Consider the following 22,110-nt stretch of genomic DNA (forward strand, 5'->3'; position numbering starts at 1 on the left):
TCCATTACATGCAAATCTTTTTCATGCAGATTCATTGTGGATAGCCTGAAAACCTGAATGGCAAGTGGCTAGCCCTATTTGAAAGTAGGCTCAGCCACTCTGGGACAAGGGCTGCCTTTGGTGGCACTTGTCAACCAAAATAAAAATCCTGAAGACTAGTGGTCTCCACATCCTGTAGAGTCACCATACAAACAAAAGCCCATCTGATTTAAACATGGTGTCTAGCAGTGGAAGAAATGTGTGTGCTATTCCTGAGGTGATTGTCACGATTTGAATATTTTTACTTTGTAGTTAGGAAGACAGGTTGCCTGCTCTGGCCAGTCCAGGGACCTCTTCTGTGTCCTGCCTCCTGATGTAACTTACTGTTTCCTTGTAGGCAGGATACAACAGAGACAGCCTGTATTAATCAGTGCCCGCCACAGTCCTGGGAGCAGGAACCAGGATAGTGAGCAGGTGACAACTTAGGCAATACAGTGGAAACCATGATGGCATATGGTACAAAAGATGATTAAAGAATGTACTAAATAGGTAGCAACAGTGAAAAGCAGATCTGGGTACAAGCCAGTTAAGGATAGGCCCACTGGATGACTTGTTAGACCAGCTACCCTACTCAGAGGCTCCAGAGGCTGGATCAAGGTTGTGCAGAAATTGGTTCAATCTCAAGAGTTTGAGACCCGGTACTCCTGACACACCATTTTGGACACTGGCCCCTGAGGCAATATTAAGTTTGATTTTTCTGTCCTCAAGGGTCCATTCCAGCAATAGTATCCAACATGCAATTCCATCCCTCCTTTAACCCATTTTTTCTTAGGTTGGCTAAACAAATGTGCAAAACAGTAGAAAAGGAGGGTTTATTCAACAAAAAAAAATCTGTTGGCAGTCATGCTTTTTCTCGTTCTTCATTAAAGACCATTTTCAAATAAGGATTTCCTTGTGTTAGACTGGTTATCCTGCTTGCTGTGAACCATATTCTCTAAAGATGTTAGGATAACCACCACCATCTAGACTAGCACATACTTATCTTGCTAATAAGTAAGCTCACAAAGGCTTTGAGAGATACTCCATATCATAAATCAGGTTATCTAGGTGTTCTTATTTCTACTAAGTAATGTTGCAGTCTTGCCAACTTAATTCCATTTCCACAGGTGCCTTTAATTACCTGAAAGAGAACTTCTCCAACGCTCCCAGTCTGGATATGAGTACTGCTTCTCTGAACATGCTGGTTCATCTTATGGTTGCTCAGATCCAAGAGTGTGTATTTGAGAAGGTTGCCCTCGTAAAGGCCCAGAATGAATTCATCACACACCTGCAGACTGCACAGGAAGCAGCCCAAGTAAGACCTCGTCCTTGCTTCCTTACAACCCAGACTGATAGGAACCCTAATGAGATTTCTCGACTAGTATATCTCAGGAAGTCCTGACAGTAGTATACTAAAACTATGGAACAGAGCATTCTAGTAGTTCATGGTAGAGAAGCTTTAACAATGCTTGATGACGTTGCAGGGTGGTCTGGTTAAGCCAAGGTGAACGAACTCTAAAGGAACCAGTGCTGTATCAAGGGCTGTGTGAATGGAATGCCATCACAGGGTGCAAAAATTGCTCCCTGCCCACTGACACTTCTTATTGGTGGGGAGGCAGTGGACAAGTCACACAGGGCGCAGCTGTTGCTCAGTATGGTCCCGAAAGCAATGATTACAATTTTCTTTTTCTTTTCAAAGTGAAACACACTGGGGGGAGGGGGAATTCTATAAATAGTACTGAAAAATCGGTGCCGAAAAAAATAACGTGCTAAGCGCCATTCTATAAATGGTGCTGTTTGTAGAATACTCTGAGCGCCAGGATCGGAGCCTTACTTTAGATGCAAGGATTTGCACCAAGTAAACCCTGGAGTAAATCATTGAATCTAAATTAGGTGTGGATCCCCATTATTCTATAACAGTGCGCATAAATTGTAGGAACACCCTTGATCCGCTTGTGACCCTTCCATGGCTGTGCCCCCTTTTTGGAACCATGCTTGAAAGTTGTGTGCGGATCCCTGCGACTAAAAATACGTGCGTAAATTTCAGCTCATGTCAATTAGTGTTGATAATTTATTATTAGCACCCAATTATTAGTGCTAATTGGCTTGTTTAATTAATTTGCACATGCAATTTTAAACACTTTTATAGAATTTCAGGTAGGTTCTTATAAAAATAGGATGATCTTATAAGTGTATTTGTGCAAGCTAAAATATTAAGGCCTTTCTACACTGATTGGCACAGTAATCTGCAAATCAGTTGTGGCCAACCATAGACAGGCCAGCTTCCTCTGCAGAAATTGGTACCCCATTCCTTTCAAATGTTGGGGGGCTCCAGCACAGTATCCCCTTTTCTCTCTTTCTATCCAGCATTCCTTTCTTTTACCTGAATCCCTACCCTCTTGCCCAGCACTACTTCCCCTCCCCCCCAGCTCCCTGTTTTCTCTCTTTTTTCCTCCTGCTGACATGATCTGTAAAGACACGGGGTGGGGAGTGATTGCAAAGACCCAGTAACCACTGGACCATGGTGCTCAAATATCGTTCCACTAACTCACAAGTGAAATGGCGATTCCCACAAGCAAAGAAAACTGTAATGTTCTCATGAATTCTTAAAAATCAAAAACCTTTTTCTAAACCCTTACTGGTTGATGCTAGTGAGCTTTCAGATGCCATAGATGTTTTATTTTTCAGAACAAATAAAATAAGTCAGATTCATGGTGTGGGATTAAATCTCATGAATCTTAAGGATATTGAGGAGCCAAGCTGTGGTTGTAGCACTCAAGGACAGAGTTTGTCATCCATGCTGCTTACATCAATTGAAAAGAAGCTCTGGAATGAGGGGGCATAGGATGAAGATGAATGGGGACAGATTCAGGAATAACCTTTGGAAATCCTTCATGGAAAGGGTGATGAATGCATGGAATGACCTCCTGGTGGAGTAGGTAGAGATGAACATTGTATTTGAATTCAAGAAAGATTGGGACAAGTACATAGGATCTCCTAAGAGAGCGGAAGGGAAGATGGCATGGATGGGCAGACTGGATAGGCCACGTGGTCTTTATCTGCCTTCATTTTTCTCCATGTTTTGTAGAGTTAATGGTCACAGTGAGTTTCTCTGTTTGTTTATAGGTGGCAAATGTCTACTCATTGGTACACCAGATCATGACACAGCCGCCGATGAAGGACTACGTCCCATACTCCTGGACTACCATGGTCCATGTCAAGTCTGATCACTTCAAGGCACTTTCCCATTATTATGCTGCCAACGCGTTTTGTGACTGTTCACGTGAGTGTTCTAATGATGAAAGTTCACTTAAAACTTGTGCAGCCCTAGACATAGTATTTGCAAACTATTTAAACCCTGCAAGAAACTCCAGAAGCAGATATGTCACAAACGTATGTATTTATTTATTTATAACTCTCTTAAAAGTAAGTGGGGGGTACAAGCAAAACACACATAATAAAAAATATATTAAAAAATTAAATAGAGAATTTAGCAGTTTCATAAAGTTGTGATGGCTTGATTCTGTATATGGTTCACAAAACTTGTAACATTGCTGTATCTGAATAAATAGAATTACGTTGAAAAACACATTGCATGACATGGAGGCATGTTTGCAGTTCTTGTGACATCAAAAATGGACCTTGATTTTCTCAGTTTTCAGTGGACATCACACTATACCAATCTTCTGCCATATCAGCACAGTGGTTCTGCCACTAAAACATGCAGACAGATGGACAGATCACTGACAACAGGCACTTTTGCACTGACAAATGTGACTAAAATTGAATTTCTCATGCTTCCACCAACTACTGTAGAATAAGCACTAGACTACTTCTTTTCTACGAGGCAGTATGCCCGGAGAGGTAGGTCCAGGCAGAAGCAGAACAGTGCAGGAACCAAGTTTGGATCATGAACCACAAATTCTATAGAACACAGCAGGACTGGAATGGAAATAGGAAATCACAGGATAAATTATGTGTGAAATAGGAACCAGAAGAGGAATCAAGATGGGAATATGCCAGGGGTGCTTGCAAGCCTGACCAAGATGGCTGTGTAGACTCAAGTTTCCCCTGCCTACCTCAGTATTTGTTGCAGTGAATAGACAAGCCAGTGCTTTTAATGGCATGGCATTGAGGTGAGCTTACTCCAGTAACAGTGTGGCAAGTGACATTTGCTATACTGCTTTTGCTAATAAAAGGTCAAAGTGGTGAACAATAATACTATTACATAAAACAAATTAAGAATAGAAAGGAATTCCATTTAAGACAGGAAAGATCATATACATAGAAAGCGTGCACAACAACAACAACAAAAAAGTGAAAATTAAGAACATCTTCGCCATTTCACTAGAGACTGTACAAGTCATATAGTTCACTGGGTCAAACTCCAGTTAGATGAAATGCCAAATGAAAATAATGAGTCTTTAATACAGGCTTAAATTTTGGAAAGGACAATTCTGTTCTTATGACTGGGGGGGGGGGGGGGGAGGTCGTTCCAAAGTTTTGGTGCCAAGTAAAGGAAAGCCAAGGACCTGGTGGTCTCATAATGTGCTAATTTTAATGAAGGCAAAAACCAAGCAATGAGCATCTAAAGAACTTAGAGAATGGGTTGGGGTGTATAGAAGAAGACAGATAAGATGGAGACCCTGTGGGACTCATTTTCAAAGCAATTAGACTTACAAAGTTCCATAGGTTACTATCAGGCTAATTTTCAAAAGAGAAGGACGTCCACCTTTCGACATAAATTGGAAGATGTACGTCCTTCTCACAGAAACGTCCAAATCGGTATAATCAGAATCCGATTTTGGATGTCTCCAATTGCAGTCCATCGCAAGAACGTCCAAATTTCAAGGGGGCATGTCGGAGGCGTAGTGAAGGCGGGACTTGGGCGTGCCAAACATTTGGATGTCTTTGACCCATAATCGAAAAAAGCAAGGACGTCCCTAACGAACACTTGGACATTTTCACCCGAACGTGTTTTTTTTATGAATAAGGCACAAAAAGGTGTCTGAAATGACCAGATGACCACCAGAGGGAATCGGGGGTGACCTCCTGTTACTCCCCCAGTGGTCACTAACCCCCTCCCACCCTCAAAAAACATCTTTAAAAATATGTCGTGCCAGCCTCTATGGCATCATCAGATGTCATACTCAGATCCATGACAGTGCATGCAGGTCCCAAGAGCAGTTTTAGTGGGTACTGCAGTGCACTTCAGACAGGCGGACCCATACCCCCCCCCCCCCACCTGTTACATTTGTGGAGGAAATATCGAGCTCTCCAGAACCAACCACATACCCACTGTACCCATATATAGGTGCCCCCTTCACCCATAAGGGCTATGGTAGTGGCGTACAGTTGTGGGTAGTGGGTTTTGGGAGGCTCAGCACACAAGGTAAGGGAGCTATGTTCCTGGGAGCATTTTATGAAGTCCACTGCTGTGTCTCCTAGGGTGCCCGGTTGGTGTCCTGGCATGTCAGGGGGACCAGTGCACTACAAATGCTGACTCCTCTCACGTCCAAATGGCTTGCATTTGGAAGTTTTTGACATGGATGTCTTTGGTTTTGAAAATCGCCGAAAGTCAAAGACGTCAGGATGTCCAAATCTAGGGACGTCCAAATTTAAGGATTTGAATGTCTCTGATGGTATTTTCGAAACGGAGGATGGATGTCCATCTTATTTCGAAAATACGGTTTTCCCCGCCCCTGGATTTGGACGTTTTGAAAAGACATCCAAATCACAACTTGGATGTTTCTTTCGAAAATGCCCCTCCATGTAACTTTGTAAGTCTAAGTGCTTTGAAAATAAACCATCATGTAACTTTGTAAGTGCTTTAATTTTATGGGTAACCAATGAACCTGCTCCTTCTCACAGGGTCGTCCAAATCGGTATAATCAAAAGCCGATTTTGGACGTCCCCAACTGCTTTCCGTCGCAGGGACGGCCAAAGTTCAAGGGGGTGTATTGGAGGCGTAGCGAAGGTGGGACTTGAGCGTGCCTAACACATGGATGTCCTCGGCCCATAATCGAAAGAAACAAGGGCGTCCCTGAGAAACGACTTTACCTGGTCATGTTTTTCTTACGACTAAGGCAAAAGAAGGTGCCCGAAATGACCAGATGACCACCGGAGAGAATCGGGGATGACCTTCCATTACTCCCTCAGTTGTCACTAACCCCCTCAAACCCTCAAAAATCATCTGTAAAAATATTTTGTGTCAGCCTCTATGCCAGCCTCAGATGTCATACTCAGGTCCATCACAGCAGTATGCAGGTCCCTGGAGCAGTTTTAGTGGGTACTGCAGTACACTTCAGGCAGGTGGACCCAGGCCCATCCCCCCTACCTGTTACGTTTGTGGAGGAAACAGCGAGCCCTCCAAAACCCACCACAAACCCTCTGTACCCACATCTAGGTGTCCCCCTTCACCCGTAAGGGCTATTGTAGTGGTGTACAGTTGTCAGTGGGGGGTTGGGGGGTCAGCACACAAGGTAAGGGAGCTATATACCTGGGAGCAATTTATGAAGTCCACTGCAGTGCCCCCTAAGGTGCCTGGTTGGTGTCCTAGCATGTCAGGGGGACCAGTGCACTACAAATGCTGGCTTGCATTTGGTCATTTCTGAGATGGACGTCCTTGATTTCCATTATTGCCAAAAATCAAAAACGATCAAGTCAAGGGACGACCATCTCTAAGGATGACCAAATTTCAGGATTTGGGTGTCCCTGACCATATTATTGAAATGAAAGATGGACGCCCATCTTGTTTCGAAAATACAGGTTTCTCCGCCCCTAGATGGGGACGTTTTGCGAGTACGTCCAAATCGAAACGAGGACATCCCTTTTGATTATGCCCCTCTATGTGTGCCAATGATCCAGCATGCAGTGGTTTTAGAAGTGTTTAGCACAAATTTATGTGTAAATAGTCAATTTTCCAAAGCTAACAGAGCAGTTTATAAGCAAGTCTGTACAAAAAGGAGAGGTTGAGTAAAAAATAAGAATATCATTGATGTAAAAAAAAAAAAAAAGAGCGGATTTTGTGATCCTGTAAAAGGGTTGACAGGGGACTTATGAAAATATTAAAAAGCAAAGGAGATAATAAAAAGCCTTGAAGAACACCATCTTGAAGTGAAAAGTTTCTAGAAGTGGTGGTAGAAGTGACATCTGAAAAGGCTCTACTGGAAAGAAAGGAAGTGAACCAGGCCAAAATGGTCCCAGTCAAGGCTATCTCTTGTAAACATGTGAGAAGAAGGGAGTAATCAACTAAGTGAAAGCTTCCGAAAGATCCAATGAGACTAGAAGAGCAACATTACCTTTATCAAGGACAGAATGGAGATCACTTTATTTTATTTTGTTACATTTGTACCATGTGCGTTCCCACTCATGGCAGGCTCAATGCTTACATATTATATACAGGTACTTATTTGTAGCTGGGGCAATGGAGGGTTAAGTGACTTGCCCAGAGTCACAAGGAGCTGCCTGTGCCTGAAGTGGGAATTGAACTCAGTTCCTCAGGACCAGAGTCCACCACCCTAACCACTAGGCCACTCCTCCACTCCACTCCACTTAAGTGAGGCAACTGTGGTTTCAGTACTGTGTCTAGAACACAAACCTGTTTGACAATGATGAAGTATTAATAGTTGGTCAACATAAGAACAAAGCTCATTTACCCAGGTTTGGAGCATAAAGGAAAGTGTGTCATGCTCCAGAAGACTTCTGGCAGGCTGGTGGCTGAGAAGAGCATGAAAGCACATGCAGTACAGTGCAGAGGTGAGACCTGCTGTGAGGGAAGTGAGTGAAAGGTGGTCATCTCAACATACCAATTCACACAAAAATGGAGATAACTGCTCCTGCTGAACAGCCCAGAGATGCCTGAGCTATTTTACTGGGATGAGAGTTGCATGATCAGATGATCAGAAATCTCAAGCTGACGAGAGGAAAAGTAAAAAGGAGTTCAAGGAAAGTGCAGGAACCACTGAGGAGTAAGGAGGAGAAGAAGCTCAGCGACACTGAAATTGAGTTCCTGGGTGTAAGGGAGAGCGCCCCGGGGGAGATTCTTACCCCAGGTGACAGAGTGCTTGCGTGGCATAGAACAGTGGTACTGATGCTGAAGAAAGCACTGGAACGCACAGAGATTTCCCTGACATGAGCCAAGCAAAGTATAAGTGGGACAACAGGCAGATGAAATAGCAGTGTGCAAAGGTTTTGGAAGTAAACTCTCCTTTGCATTGATGGCAGAGGAAACCAGGTATGCCACAACACTAGCCAAGTATGGCTGGGAGCCTGAAGCACAGACATCAAATATGGGCTTTTCAGTGGGGAGAAGAATTCTGCATTGATTGGAAGAAACTAAACTGCCCCAGTGGATCAGGCTATTGAGAATAGACTTCTCCAAGGTGGTCAGGATCACAAAAGCAGAAATCAAGGCATTTGCTGAATGTGTGACCCAGAATAAAATCAACATTGGCCAACAAATTGATGCCACTGCCACCTTCCCGTCTGAGTGGCATAAGCTAGACTTTCTGACTAAAGATCTGCGAGACAGGCAGGATGACTTTGAAAATAGACAGACATTATAACATTAGGGTGTTTGGTGTGCCCGAGGTGACAGGCACACAGGAAAACGTCTCAAGAATTATCCAGAACTTGTTTTTGTTTTGTGTACCAGGAACGCTAGCAGATATTAAGGTGGGTAGGGCTCACAGAGGCACAAGCTTTTGTTTGGGCACTACTAACTCTCTCAGACTAATTATAGCGTGCTTTCATTACTGATTGATTACTTTATTTAGGTGCTCGTTTTCAAAGCACAAAGACTTACAAAGTTACTTATATAGTAATCTGTTTAACTTTGTAAGTCTGTGTGCTTTGAAAATGAGCCTCATAATCTATCTAAAAAATCTAGGTGTATTACAATAAAACCGCACATAAAATATTAACAAACATAAGAGGACAAACAGGCCCTGATGCATGGTGAGAAGGAGAAAAAGCTGTTGCATTCCAGGGGCATGAGATCCAGATCTATCCAGACCTCTCACAATATACTTAAAAAAAAAAAAGGAGGAGCTTTCAGCTACAGACCTAATTGCTGCAAGAACAAGATGAGCAATATCGCTGGAGTTTGCCCTTCAGACTAGTATTTGGATATGAGAATGTCAATTACTGCATTACTGTTCTGTTCAAGCTACAATTCATTTCAAAGCCCTCTGTTTAGTTTTTAAGACCGTAAATGGGCTCTGTCCAGAATTTCTAGTTTCTTTAATATCTGTTCAACCTTCTAAAAGTACTATTAAGCTTGTACATGTTAACAAGTTACAGTTTCTTTCTTTTTTCAAACCTCAGTTAGCTTCTATTTCTATTTTCTCTTGCCATGGTCTCTGTTTGGAATCCTCGTCTGTTGAAATTCAAACTGATACAAACTATCTTCGGTTTAGGAAACTACTTAAATCTTGGTTCTTCTCTAAATGTTACTCTTAGTTGCATTTTGGTTACGATATTGTTTTTTGTTATTTATTTTGATTATGATATTGTATTTTTCCACTTGAATTATGTATATTGTAATTTTAATTTTGTTGTAAACTGTTCTGAGCCGTGAGGTATGGTATATAAGATTTTATATTTTATGTTAAGAATGCCTAATGCCAGTGGAAGAAGTTCAGAGTGAGATGAATGCAAAACAGGTTGCAGTGGGGAACTCAGAATGGAAGGCATCCACCCTCAAGTGGTGCAGAGTCCCTGGGAGCAGAAGAAAACCATACTTACAAGGGATCAAAGAAGCTGACAGAGGCATGGACATGTAAAGACCGCAATAAATTAAAAAGACTATTTCTCAATGGACAGAAGAGACCCAGCTGCAACAGTAAAAAGAAATCCTATTGCTGTGCCTAGGAGTGTTAGGCTGTGGACATATTTCTGATCTTAACATCTTGTCTTATAGTCCAGGATGGTACCTATGGGCACAAAGGAATGATGGCTCCCACATGTCTAGGGGAAGATGTGGGGTGAATAGTGGTTTGCTCTGAGTTACATGGGATGTAATGGTGATGGCAGAAGAGAGGTCTCTGTGTCACCAGTACCCTTGTAGATGTCATCTTTGACTACTGGGATGGTTGGATCCCCAGTGGGCATTTTGCTGTTTTCTGTTGTTGCTTTTTTCCTGTTGGAAGAAGAGGGGATGGGGGAACCCAGAGAGGGGTATGAGATGGGAGATCTTTGCATCGTGGGAGCAGGGGAGCTTTGTAAACGTTTCTGCAGTTTTGAGGGAAGAGGCAAAGGATAGGATGGCGAAGGAAAACAGCTGGATTATAGTTACAGAATTCTAAAACTAGTTTCATGGAATTGATTAAAAGGACAACTATTGAATTGAATGCATAGGGACTAGGCAGTTACTTCCTTCTTACAGGGGACTCATCTGTCTAAAGAAGAACATGAAAATCTAGAGAGTATGTGGTTTCCAGAGGACCCTGTTTCCATACTATGTAACCAACAGAAAAGAAGTGCCTTTTTGATACCTAGAAAGCTGCACAAATGTTTAATTGAACTTGATATAGGCAGTAGAACTCCATTATTTGACAGAAAATCACATTCATACAAGTCACAATCAAACCAAAAGGAAAGTCAATATCAGCGATGGAGGCACATTTGAGCTTCTAGCAAAACTCTCTTGGTCATTAAATGTGTCAGAGAAAAAGTGGGTCTTCAAAACTACCTTAAATGTTTCAAAAGTCAACTCTTCCCGCAGTGGTGGTGGCAGTTTATTCCAAAGTGCAGGGCCCAGACAAAAAAAAAAACACACACCCATGAGTAAAGGCAAGGCGGGCCTTTGAAGGAGGAGGGACCAGTAATCTGCTCATCAAAAGCGAGTGTAGAAGTCTCACTGGGATGTAGAGAGAAAGAAGCGAGGCGAATTATGATGGATTGCGATCAAGAGCCCTATGGACAACATGAGAACCTTGAAATATGGATAACCTGAGAGGAGTGAGAGTTCTAGGGGAGTATTTGAAAACATTGGGGCTGATAGATAAACAGAAGACTGCATTCTGGGAATGAGTCCATAGTCTATCAGTCTCATCTGTGGCCTTGATGCTAGATAGGTGCTGACTTTATCTACTCTACCAGTGTATGATATGGTCTAGGAGTATGGATCTGAAGGCTACTCTTCTCCACAGGGAAGTGGAAAGTTTCTATTGGAAGATCTCTCCTTTGCTGATTTTATCAAGGAATAGCAGAGATCATACCATTTCAGTTGGAGAAGTAAGTAGAGAAAACAGGCTGACTGTCCTCCAGTTTCTTAATCCCCTAAGGATACACGTGATAAAGCAGGAGACTTCTTACTACATGTTCATAGCAAGGTAGACAAGATGTATCACCTCCGTTGTTATACTCCACTTAAAGGATTCCTTGCTCTGAATGAAATCAAATGTTGGTCTTTCTCTCCCCCCCACCCCCCCACCTATTTTATTTGTTTAGTTTGGCAGGTTTCACTTGTGCCTTTGGGCTTCCCTTGGGCTACAGCATTTTTTACAGAACTGTTTTCCCTACTGTTATTCATCTGTCTTTGCAGGGATGGATCCTCAGGTTAGTTACTAAGTGTTGTTGGGCTCTGATTAGGATTTCCTTTTCATGGGGCTGGTAATGCATCTCTACCCCTGTCTGGCTCAAGGAATAAGACCTGAGCTCCTCTGTAGAGCAGTTTACACCAGTGCCGCCGAGCCTCTGAACTGACCAAGTCCTTATCTTAATGAAGGAGCATGTGCTCTGACCATAAGTTTTCTTTTCTGAAATCTCAGTTCTATCAGAGCAGGGAAATTTGTACCTTACTGTTAAGGTTCTGTTTATTCAGTGGTTTCTCACATTTCAGGTCTTTAGATGAATCCAAGTATCAGATTCTAAATACTTATGTGGTGCTTGCATTTTCCCAGGCTTTCAGATGACTTCATCTCTTACTGTGAGGAACTGCGAGAGGCTGAAGTGTAGAAGGGGATACTGTGATACCTTATTGTTTGATTGCTTTGTAAATCAATATGATCTCATAACAGAATGGCAATGAATCAAGTTGTGATAAATACATTTCAGTGTTCATCCATGTTCTGTGCATATGACACATCACATACCAAACAGTAACAATTAGGTTAGACTCAAATTAATTTGTAGTTGCATTTTGTAATGGTGAAATCTGCTTCAAACTCTGTATTTATTATTCTTTCCTTGCAGTGGGGTCTGAAGCTGAGTCCCAGGACCATGAAAAGGCCTTTCTCCAGTTCCATGTCACTATGCCAGAAGGGTCTTCACCTGGCCTCATACTACAAGACCAGGAGGAACGGAGAAAGCTAGGTAAGGTTATCCATCTGAATAACAGAGGCCTTTGGAAAGCAAAAATGTCACTTTGAAACTCACATTTTGGAATTTACGGTGGACCTCAATTAAGCTTTTTTTTTCTGCTTTCCTTGGGTTCATTTAAACTCTTGCAGAGCAGAAACTGATCGAAGTACTTGTAGTGTAGATGAGAGTTCTGAAAACAGTTCAAATCCTGGCCTTTTTTTTTCATAGCTTTCCCCTAAATCAGCTGAAAATAATTCTCTTCTGAGGTCATTTCTTTTGCTTCCTTTATTAAAACATGGCTGCGATTGCAAGGATGTCAAGGATCTGATAGCATCCAAAATATCTTTCACTTTGGGCCTTATTCTATAAAGGATATGCATTTGCAGATGTAAGGGGAACTCAGGCTTCCCCTGTTGGTCTCCTGAAAATAGTTGGAGGCCCCAAAGCAGTTGGGGACAGTGCAGATACAATGATGAGGATGGGAAAATACAAAGATGGTCAGTAGGAAAGAAAACTATATACCATTGCCAGCCATCTCCAGGATTTTACTATCCACAGCTGCCAGAATTGAATGCTGTGAATGAATTCTCTCAGGAAAACCAAGAACCTGAAAGCTAATGCATGTGTCCCACCAAATGTGGAACCTCAAGAGGCTTTGCGTTTTGGGAAGAGGTAGACGTGGGAAAAGCCATTACTTATCCCTGGGGGTAAATAGCAGAGAATCTTACCATCTTTTGGGATTCTGAGGTACTTGTGACCTGGACTGGCCTCTTTTAGAAACAGGATACTGGGCTAGATACATCCTTGGTCTGACTCAATTCTTATGAGTATAGGCACTAAATATTACAGATACTCAGGTATTGTCCAGATAAATAAGGCAGCTATTGTACTGTACTAACTTGTTGAGATAATTATCTGGGTATGGGCACTGAATATCACTGGTTTCCAGGTGTCTGTCCGGATAAGCAAGGCAGCTATTGTACTGTGCTAACTTGTCCAGAACGTCATCTGGGTAAGGGCATTGAATATCACTGGTACCCAGGTAACTGTCCAGATAAATAAGACAGCTATTGTACTGTGCTAACTTTTCCGAATAGTTATCTGGTTATGGGCACTAGATATCACTGGCACCAAGGTAACTTGTCTGGAGAGTTATCTGGTTATGTGCACTGAATATTACTGTAGTTATTTTGGGTATGGGCAACCCAGGTAACTGTCCGGTTAAGTAAGGCAGCTGTTGTACTATGCTAACTTGTCCATAGAGTTATTTAGTTATAGGCACTGAATATTACAGGTACTCAGGTAACTGTCCAGATTAGTAAGGCAGGAATTTTACTGAGCTAACGTCCGGAGAGTTATCTGGGTGTAGGCATGAAATATCATTGGTATACAGATACCTTCTGGCTCTGCCCGCATACTATCCAGATAGTGCCAGTGTGGTAAGTAAAAAGTTTCAGTGGCATTATCTAGATAGTACTGCTGAAATCAGTGTCTGGCCCTGGTGAGTGGCACTTTTTCAGATTAGTGTTGCGTCTCTCGCGCTTGCCGCGCTCTCGAGGACCTTGGCATACTTTCAGGCTTCTTCCCCGGGAGCACGGGGTTTGTGAGTCCATAGGCCACTACCGTGGAACGGCAGTGGCAGGCAAGATCACCTTCCAGGTGGAGATGAGACAAGACTGGACCGGAACCCCGGACTGGAATTCTACACAGGAATACTCGGAACTGGAACGCACCGGAAGGGTGCGCACTGGAGTGGGGCCCGCTGGACTGGACACACTGGAGTGGCCCCACTGGACTGGAACATACAGGCGTGAAACCCGCTGGACTGGAACACACTGGAGCGGAACCCGCAGAACTGGAACACCCTGGACCTAGGCTTCACCTACACTTGACCGCCTTTCCCCGAGGGTTGAGCCCTCAGGTTCTGGCAGCCGGTAGGACTTACAGGAAAACCCGGAACTGGAACTTGCAAGCAGGAACAGCAGGAATGAAGATCCAGGAGTGCCCCCTGGCACCTAGGCGAAGGCAAGTCCGACAGGCAGAGACTGTCCGGGTTCTGGCAGTCGGCAGGTTTCAACACAATGACTAGTAAACCGTACCCAGGCTAATAGGAACGCTATACCCAGGCAAACCAGTCATACACAAGAAACATACCCAGAGAACTAGCAGAGCTATGCACAGGCTACAAGCCAGACGGTGCCTAAGCTGGCTAGTCTACACTAGGAACAAACGCAGAGAACTAGCAGAGCTATGCACAGGCTAATAAGCCAGACGGTGCCTAAGCTGGCTAGTCTACACTAGGAACAAACACAGAGAACTAGCAGAGCTATGCACAGGCTACAAGCCAGATGGTGCCTAAGCTGGCTAGTCTACACTAGGAACAAACACAGAGAACTAGCAGAGCTAAGCACAGGCTCACAAGCCAGACGGTGCCTAAGCTGGCTAGTCTACACTAGGAACAAACACAGAGAACTAGCAGAGCTATGCACAGGCTCACAAGCCAGACGGTGCCTAAGCTAACTAGTCTAAACAAACACAGAGCACTAGCAAAGCTATACACAGGCTACAAGCCAGAGGGTGCCTAAGCTAACTAGTCTAAACAAACACAGAGCACTAGCAAAGCTATACACAGGCTACAAGCCAGACGGTGCCTAAGCTAGCTAGTCTGAACACACATAGAAACTCACACAGAGCAAACACTGAAACTGTGTACAGAGCACTTTATACACCAGGACCTTTAGATGAGATGCAAAGGGCCAGCACTGTAGTCTCCAAGTGATTAATAAAGCCCTTCAACACCAGAGCCACAGCTGCAGCAATCACCTTACAACCAAACAGAGGCTTGACACACAGAGCAGTCAGCCCATAGGAAGGAACAGCGGGAGCCATCTTGGATAGTGGCCAAGAGGAGGAGGCGGCAGCCATCTTGGAAGAGGCATAGCCCACACAGGTGAGGTTCAGTAGGGCAATCAGCACACAGAGCCAGAGAGAACCTAAGACAGACACAGACACAGAGACAAGCAGAAGCCAGCACAGACACTGACTCCCAGAAACAGGGTAAGTCTGAGGGTGGTCACGGCCACGGACGTGACAATTAGAGTCGCTTCTGTTTGGATTAGTAGTGTTGAATGTCGACCTCTTAGTTCCTTAGTTTTTTTTTTTTTTGTCTTACCAGGCCCACTGTTGAGTATTTTCTTGCCCCGTGCTTAACTGCACCACCATTGGCTTCCTTTCTGACATTTTGAGTTGGTAAAGATACCCTGCCTCCAGGAAATATTTTATAAACTGTGGCTGAATGGTCATAAAGGCCATATTCAGTAAATGGCAGCCAAATATGAACCCCCCCCCCCCAAATCAGCACCCAGCACTTGTCTGTCAAGGACGCTGCGGGATGAATGCTTTGTATATACAGTGGTGGAAATAAGTATTTGATCCCTTGCTGATTTTGTAAGTTTGCCCACTGACAAAGACATGAGCAGCCCATAATTGAAGGGTAGGTTATTGGTAACAGTGAGAGATAGCACATCACAAATTAAATCCGGAAAATCACATTGTGGAAAGTATATGAATTTATTTGCATTCTGCAGAGGGAAATAAGTATTTAATCCCTCTGGCAAACAAGACCTAATACTTGGTGGCAAAACCCTTGTTGGCAAGCACAGCGGTCAGACGTCTTCTGTAGTTGATGATGAGGTTTGCACACATGTCAGGAGGAATTTTGGTCCACTCCTCTTTGCAGATCATCTCTAAATCATTAAGAGTTCTGGGCTGTCGCTTGGCAACTCGCAGCTTCAGCTCCCTCCATAAGTTTTCAATGGGATTAAGGTCTGGTGACTGGCTAGGCCACTCCATGACCCTAATGTGCTTCTTCCTGAGCCACTCCTTTGTTGCCTTGGCTGTATGTTTTGGGTCATTGTCGTGCTGGAAGACCCAGCCACGACCCATTTTTAAGGCCCTGGCGGAGGGAAGGAGGTTGTCACTCAGAATTGTACGGTACATGGCCCCATCCATTCTCCCATTGATGCGGTGAAGTAGTCCTGTGCCCTTAGCAGAGAAACACCCCCAAAACATAACATTTCCACCTCCATGCTTGACAGTGGGGACGGTGTTCTTTGGGTCATAGGCAGCATTTCTCTTTCTCCAAACACGGCGAGTTGAGTTCATGCCAAAGAGCTCAATTTTTGTCTCATCTGACTACAGCACCTTCTCCCAATCACTCTCGGCATCATCCAGGTGTTCACTGGCAAACTTCAGACGGGCCGTCACATGTGCCTTCCGGAGCAGGGGGACCTTGCGGGCACTGCAGGATTGCAATCCGTTATGTCGTAATGTGTTACCAATGGTTTTCGTGGTGACAGTGGTCCCAGCTGCCTTGAGATCATTGACAAGTTCCCCCCTTGTAGTTGTAGGCTGATTTCTAACCTTCCTCATGATCAAGGATACCCCACGAGGTGAGATTTTGCGTGGAGCCCCAGATCTTTGTCGATTGACAGTCATTTTGTACTTCATCCATTTTCTTACTATGGCACCAACAGTTGTCTCCTTCTCGCCCAGCGTCTTACTGATGGTTTTGTAGCCCATTCCAGCCTTGTGCAGGTGTATGATCTTGTCCCTGACATCCTTAGACAGCTCCTTGCTCTTGGCCATTTTGTAGAGGTTAGAGTCTGACTGATTCACTGAGTCTGTGGACAGGTGTCTTTCATACAGGTGACCATTGCCGACAGCTGTCTGTCATGCAGGTAACGAGTTGATTTGGAGCATCTACCTGGTCTGTAGGGGCCAGATCTCTTACTGGTTGGTGGGGGATCAAATACTTATTTCCCTCTGCAGAATGCAAATAAATTCATATACTTTCCACAATGTGATTTTCCGGATTTAATTTGTGATGTGCTATCTCTCACTGTTACCAATAACCTACCCTTCAATTATGGGCTGCTCATGTCTTTGTCAGTGGGCAAACTTACAAAATCAGCAAGGGATCAAATACTTATTTCCACCACTGTATAGAGTGACGTTGGTCGCTGAATTCCACACTCATCTTTAGGCACGAGGACTTACACCGGGTGTGAATCCTGGCACGTAAGTTAGGTGCTTGTCCACAATATTCTATAATACTTCACATCAGTGGCGTAGCTACGTGGGGCCACGGGGGCCTGGGCCCCCGTAGATTTGGCCATGGACCCCCCTGCCGACGACCCTCTTGACCCCCCCTCCCGCCGCCAACCCTCTCCCGTCACCGCCATCGCCTACCTTTGCTGGCGGGGAACCCTAACCCCTGCCAGCCGAGGTCCTCTTCTTCCGGCGCAAAGCTTCGTTCTGTTTCTGAGTCTGACGTCGGTGGGGGGGGGGGGGGTCAAAGTTGGTGGTGGTGGTGGCAGCGGCAGTGGTCGGCAATGGCGGGGGAGGGGGTCGGCGGCGCCAGGGGGGGCTAAAATGTGCCCCCTCACTTCAGGCTCTGGACCCCCCTCCCGCCGAAGTCTGGCTACGCCCCTGCTTCACACAATTTTTCAGAACGCCCTGACCCACCCATTCCTGTCCCATTGGATCATCTCCTTTGCATTTGCGCATGGATATTCTTAGGCGGTATCCTTTAACTGGGCACGTAAGAGTATTTCCACGCCAGTCTGACGTTTCAGCGCATTGCAGCCATTAGAACAAGTTTCTGTGCTGAAAGTTGGGTGCAGAATTCATGCCTAACTTTAGGGGCCATTTATAGGATTGCCCAGAAAATGCACTATGGGATGAAGCCATAAATTACCACAGATTTGAGATCACATTCATTTTATGGAATAGTGGTCTGCTTTTGAACTTGTATGTGGTTTCCCTAAAAGGACTTTTGTCATGATTGTTCATTGCTCTTTCTCTCACTGAATGCTTGAGGTCCAAATGGAATATGAGGGATTTGAGGCTGAATGAGAATTAGTCATGTTATATGGGGAGAAGTGCTGTTTTTGATAACACTGTTAAAAAAAAAACATGCAGCAGACTTGAAAAAAATATCGCATGTCATGCAGAACTAACTGGTCTTATTGCTTCTTTATAAAGCAAGCTCTGCAGCTCTCCATCTCTATGATGTCCATGAGAATTTCTGTAAACCTCAGTTCTTTTCCTTTCCCATCCCTTATCTCCTACACTGACGTCAGCTTTATTTGTGGCTGTAATCAACTTGGAGCTGTTCCAAGACCCCTCATTTGGGAAAAAATACAAGGCACTAGTTTGTACAGACACCTGTGAAAAGCAGGGCATCTGCTTAACGTCATATGCTTTTCAAAAGCATGGTGTGTCCTGCTTTACAGTGTAAAACTAACACTGAAAATACAGTACCAGCCTTTGTGTATGTGAGATTCTTTTTCAATCTTCGATTTGTTCATGGGTGGCCAGTGAGCGTATAACTGGCCTATAGCACTGGCCTGAAATCATTTTGGCTATCTGGATGAGTAATGTATTTAATTTAGGCCTGTTGATTAGCAGGCCTACACTAAACGGATAGTTCTAGACTGGTGAGTGCAGAATCTGAATATACAGATCAAGTTAAGTTCCTGCATTTCATTTCATTTAAGATGGTGACAGTGTTGGCTGAAAGCTGACCTCTCTGGCTCTCTGTCTTGGACATCAGAGCTCCTAAGTTTTTTTTTTATCCTTCCAGCAAGTTTTAATGTAATTTTTTTCTGGATAATCTTGCTGTTTGGCACTTCTGTAAGACAGGTGAAATTTCACCTACTCTTGTTTCTAAAGAAACAATAGCTTTAAATACTGAGGTCATGTTTCAAGCCCCACCTTGTGTTCAAAAGGGGGAATTACAGCAATATATATATCCTGTTCTTGGAAATACAAAAAAAAAAAAAAATTATTATACACATACATACCCACATTATATATATATGCGTGTGTGTGTGTATAATTATTTTTTTTCATATTTCCAAAAACAGAAGGATTAGGTAATACACTCAAGTACAGAAGTAAACATAAGAAACAATAAGGTTTCTCTGCATGAAATGTCTGCTAGAATTTTTTGTGTTATGAATAAAATTCAGAAATTGGCTGTTGAACATATGTTTCAGTTGAATCAGGGCAAAACAAAAGTTTTATGGTTTTCTAATTTTGAGGAAGATTTTTTTTTTTGTTACACTTGTACCCTGTGCTTTCCCACACATGGCAGTGCTTTCCCACTCATGGCAGGCTCAATGTGGCTTACATATTGTATACAGGTACTTATTTATACCTGGGGCAATGGAGGGTTAAGTGACTTGTGACTTGCCCAGAGTCACAAGGAGCTGCCTGTGCCTGAAGTGGGAATTAAACTCAGTTCCTCAGTTCCCCAGGACCAAAGTCCACCACCCTAACCACTAGGCCACTCCTCCACTCCCCTTTTGTTTTAACTTTGCCTAATGGAATAGTCTTAAATGTAGAAAAAGAATCTAGGGTTGTAGGTGTCATCTTGGACTATTCGTTGACCCTTGAAGCCCAGGTTTGGAAAAAATCTTTGTTCCATTTGCATCAGTTAAGATTGATAAGGCCTTATTTTCATGGGTCTCACTTTGTTTGCTGGTCCAGATGTTGGCTTTATCTAATCTTGATTATTAGAATTCATTGTATGTTGGTCTGAGTAGTAAGTTGTTAGTTAAATTACAACTATTGCAGAATACAGCTATATGGTTGATTTTTCACTTTCAAGAATATGACAGTGTTTTCAGTCGGTTGAATTGTTTTTAAAACTGTATGTTTAGTTTTCTTTAGGTGTTATATGGGAATAATTCAGAATTATTGATTCTGCTTTTCTCTCATTGTTCTTTTAGTTCAGTTTGTGTTCGCAATAGATTACTGTTAAAATTCTTGTTTTTTGAGAATATATGATTCAAGCGTCAGCTTGGTTCTGTTTCTTTTTCAAGCTGTCTCTGAGTGGAATAACTTACCTGATTTAGGCCCCTTTTACTAAGCCGTGCTAGAGGTGCATTAGTTCTTTTAGCGCGTGCTGTGTAGGCGCCCACAATATTCCTATGGGTGCCTACACAGTTAGTGTGTGCTACTTTTGTGCATGGTAGCGCACCTTAGTCTACAGGGCCCTTAATTTGTTCAGAATTAGATTATATACGTTTGCATAAGAAATTGAAAACTTTTTTATTTGATACATTTTATGGATAATTTTATGTTTTTATTCTATTTTTTTGTACTCTGTCATTCCTCACTCTGTGTGAGTTCTTGTATTGTAAACCGCCTGGAACCTTCTGCTAGAATAGGTGCGGTATATAAGCTGTGAATTAGATTAGAAATTAGAATTAGATTAGGTAACAAATACTATACTTAAGAATAATACAAAGCCCATATTTTGAGAGAACTAACTCAAAATTTGAGAAAAAGGAAACAGAAGTATTAACCTCCACCATTATTGCATGAACTAACTAACCCTAAAGCTAATCTCCCAGAAAGACAGTCAACCAGGAGTTGATCTGACCCCCTATTTCCCACCAACTCTTCCTGGCAGACTGGTCTTTCTCTGCTGCCGTTTACTGTGTTTATATGTCAAAACAATGAGACAGTTCTCAGGAAGAGGGGAAGGATTTTGTGCCCGATCAGCTCTTCTGTCTTTAGAAAACATCTGCTACAGCAAGCAACATTGTTTTTTCCTTCGACAAGTAAGAGTGAATGTGGAACGCAAGTTGGTGAATCCCTGGCTTAGGGCTGCTCGGCAATAAATTGCTTTAATCTTGGGAGCAGTTTGTATTAAGTATTTATTTATTTATTTGTTACATTTGTACCCCACATTTTCCCACCTCTTTGTAGGTTCAATGTGGCTTACATAGTGCCGGAGAGCAGTTGCAGACTCCGGTGTATACAAATACAAGGTGAAGTTGTGATAGGGTAAGGTTCATGTGGTAGGACCACATAGAGGAAGCGTTCGACGGGAGAGTTCGGTGATGGCCATTACGAACTTTTGCGTTGCTGTGTCGCAGATATCAGGCATTTACGTTGGATCTGTAGGGTATGCCTTTTTAAACAGGTGGGTCTTGAGTGTCTTTCTGACGTGTAGATGGTCGTATATGATTTTCAAGTCTTTTGGTAGTGCGTTCCATAGTTGTGTGCTGATGTAGGAAAAACTGGATGCGTAAGTTGATTTGTATTTGAGTCCTTTGCAGCTTGGGTAGTGTAGATTTAGGTACTTTCATGTTGATATGGATGAGTTTGTGGCTGGTAGGTCGATTAGGTCTGTCATGTAATCCGGTGCTTCACCGTGTATGATTTTATGAACCATAGTACAGATTTTGAAGGCAATGCGTTCTTTGATTGGGAGCCAGTGTAGTTTTTCGCGAAGGGGTTGAAGAGTTGGTAGTTGAAAAGAACAAATTGGCTATTACAGTTTTGACAGAGGACACTGCCCTGTGCTCAGGTTTGACCCACACAATAATGTGCAGTGAAAAATTTGGATAGAGCCAACATTAGCTTTGCAGATTGCATTAAAGGGCTCTTTTACTCAAGGGTTGGCTCTCAGCAACAGGCTTTCCGCGTGCCAATCTGGAACTAACACAGGAGCCCGGTAGTAATTCCGACCCCCAGTGCGCGCCATTTCCAGCACTACAAAAATATTTTCTATTTTTGTAGAGCTGGTGTTTACTTGGCGGCAGCACTGCCTGGTTACTGCCGGGTTAGTTTAGGAGCCCTTACTGCCACCTCAATGGGTGGTGGTAAGTGCTGCCCCTGAAATGGCCGCGTGGTAAGTTGTTCACTTACCGCATGGCCATTTCTTTTCAAAAACAAGAGACAGCCTTTTTACCCGCTGCGGTGAAGGGG

At 43.4% G+C, this 22,110-nt stretch overlaps 1 protein-coding gene across 1 annotated transcript in view; it reads left to right on the forward strand.

Moving 5' to 3' along the window:
* RHPN1 (rhophilin Rho GTPase binding protein 1) overlaps positions 1–22,110 on the forward strand; it is a 133,934-nt gene that overhangs the window by 87,804 nt on the left and 24,020 nt on the right. The window contains exons 8-10 of the mRNA XM_030190233.1: positions 1,146–1,333; positions 3,145–3,301; positions 12,217–12,336. Coding sequence (XP_030046093.1) covers positions 1,146–1,333; positions 3,145–3,301; positions 12,217–12,336 — 465 coding nt within the window. The remainder of the gene's footprint in view (positions 1–1,145; positions 1,334–3,144; positions 3,302–12,216; positions 12,337–22,110) is intronic.

Source organism: Microcaecilia unicolor, chromosome 1, assembly GCF_901765095.1.
Source record: "Microcaecilia unicolor chromosome 1, aMicUni1.1, whole genome shotgun sequence".
NCBI lineage: Eukaryota > Metazoa > Chordata > Amphibia > Gymnophiona > Siphonopidae > Microcaecilia > Microcaecilia unicolor.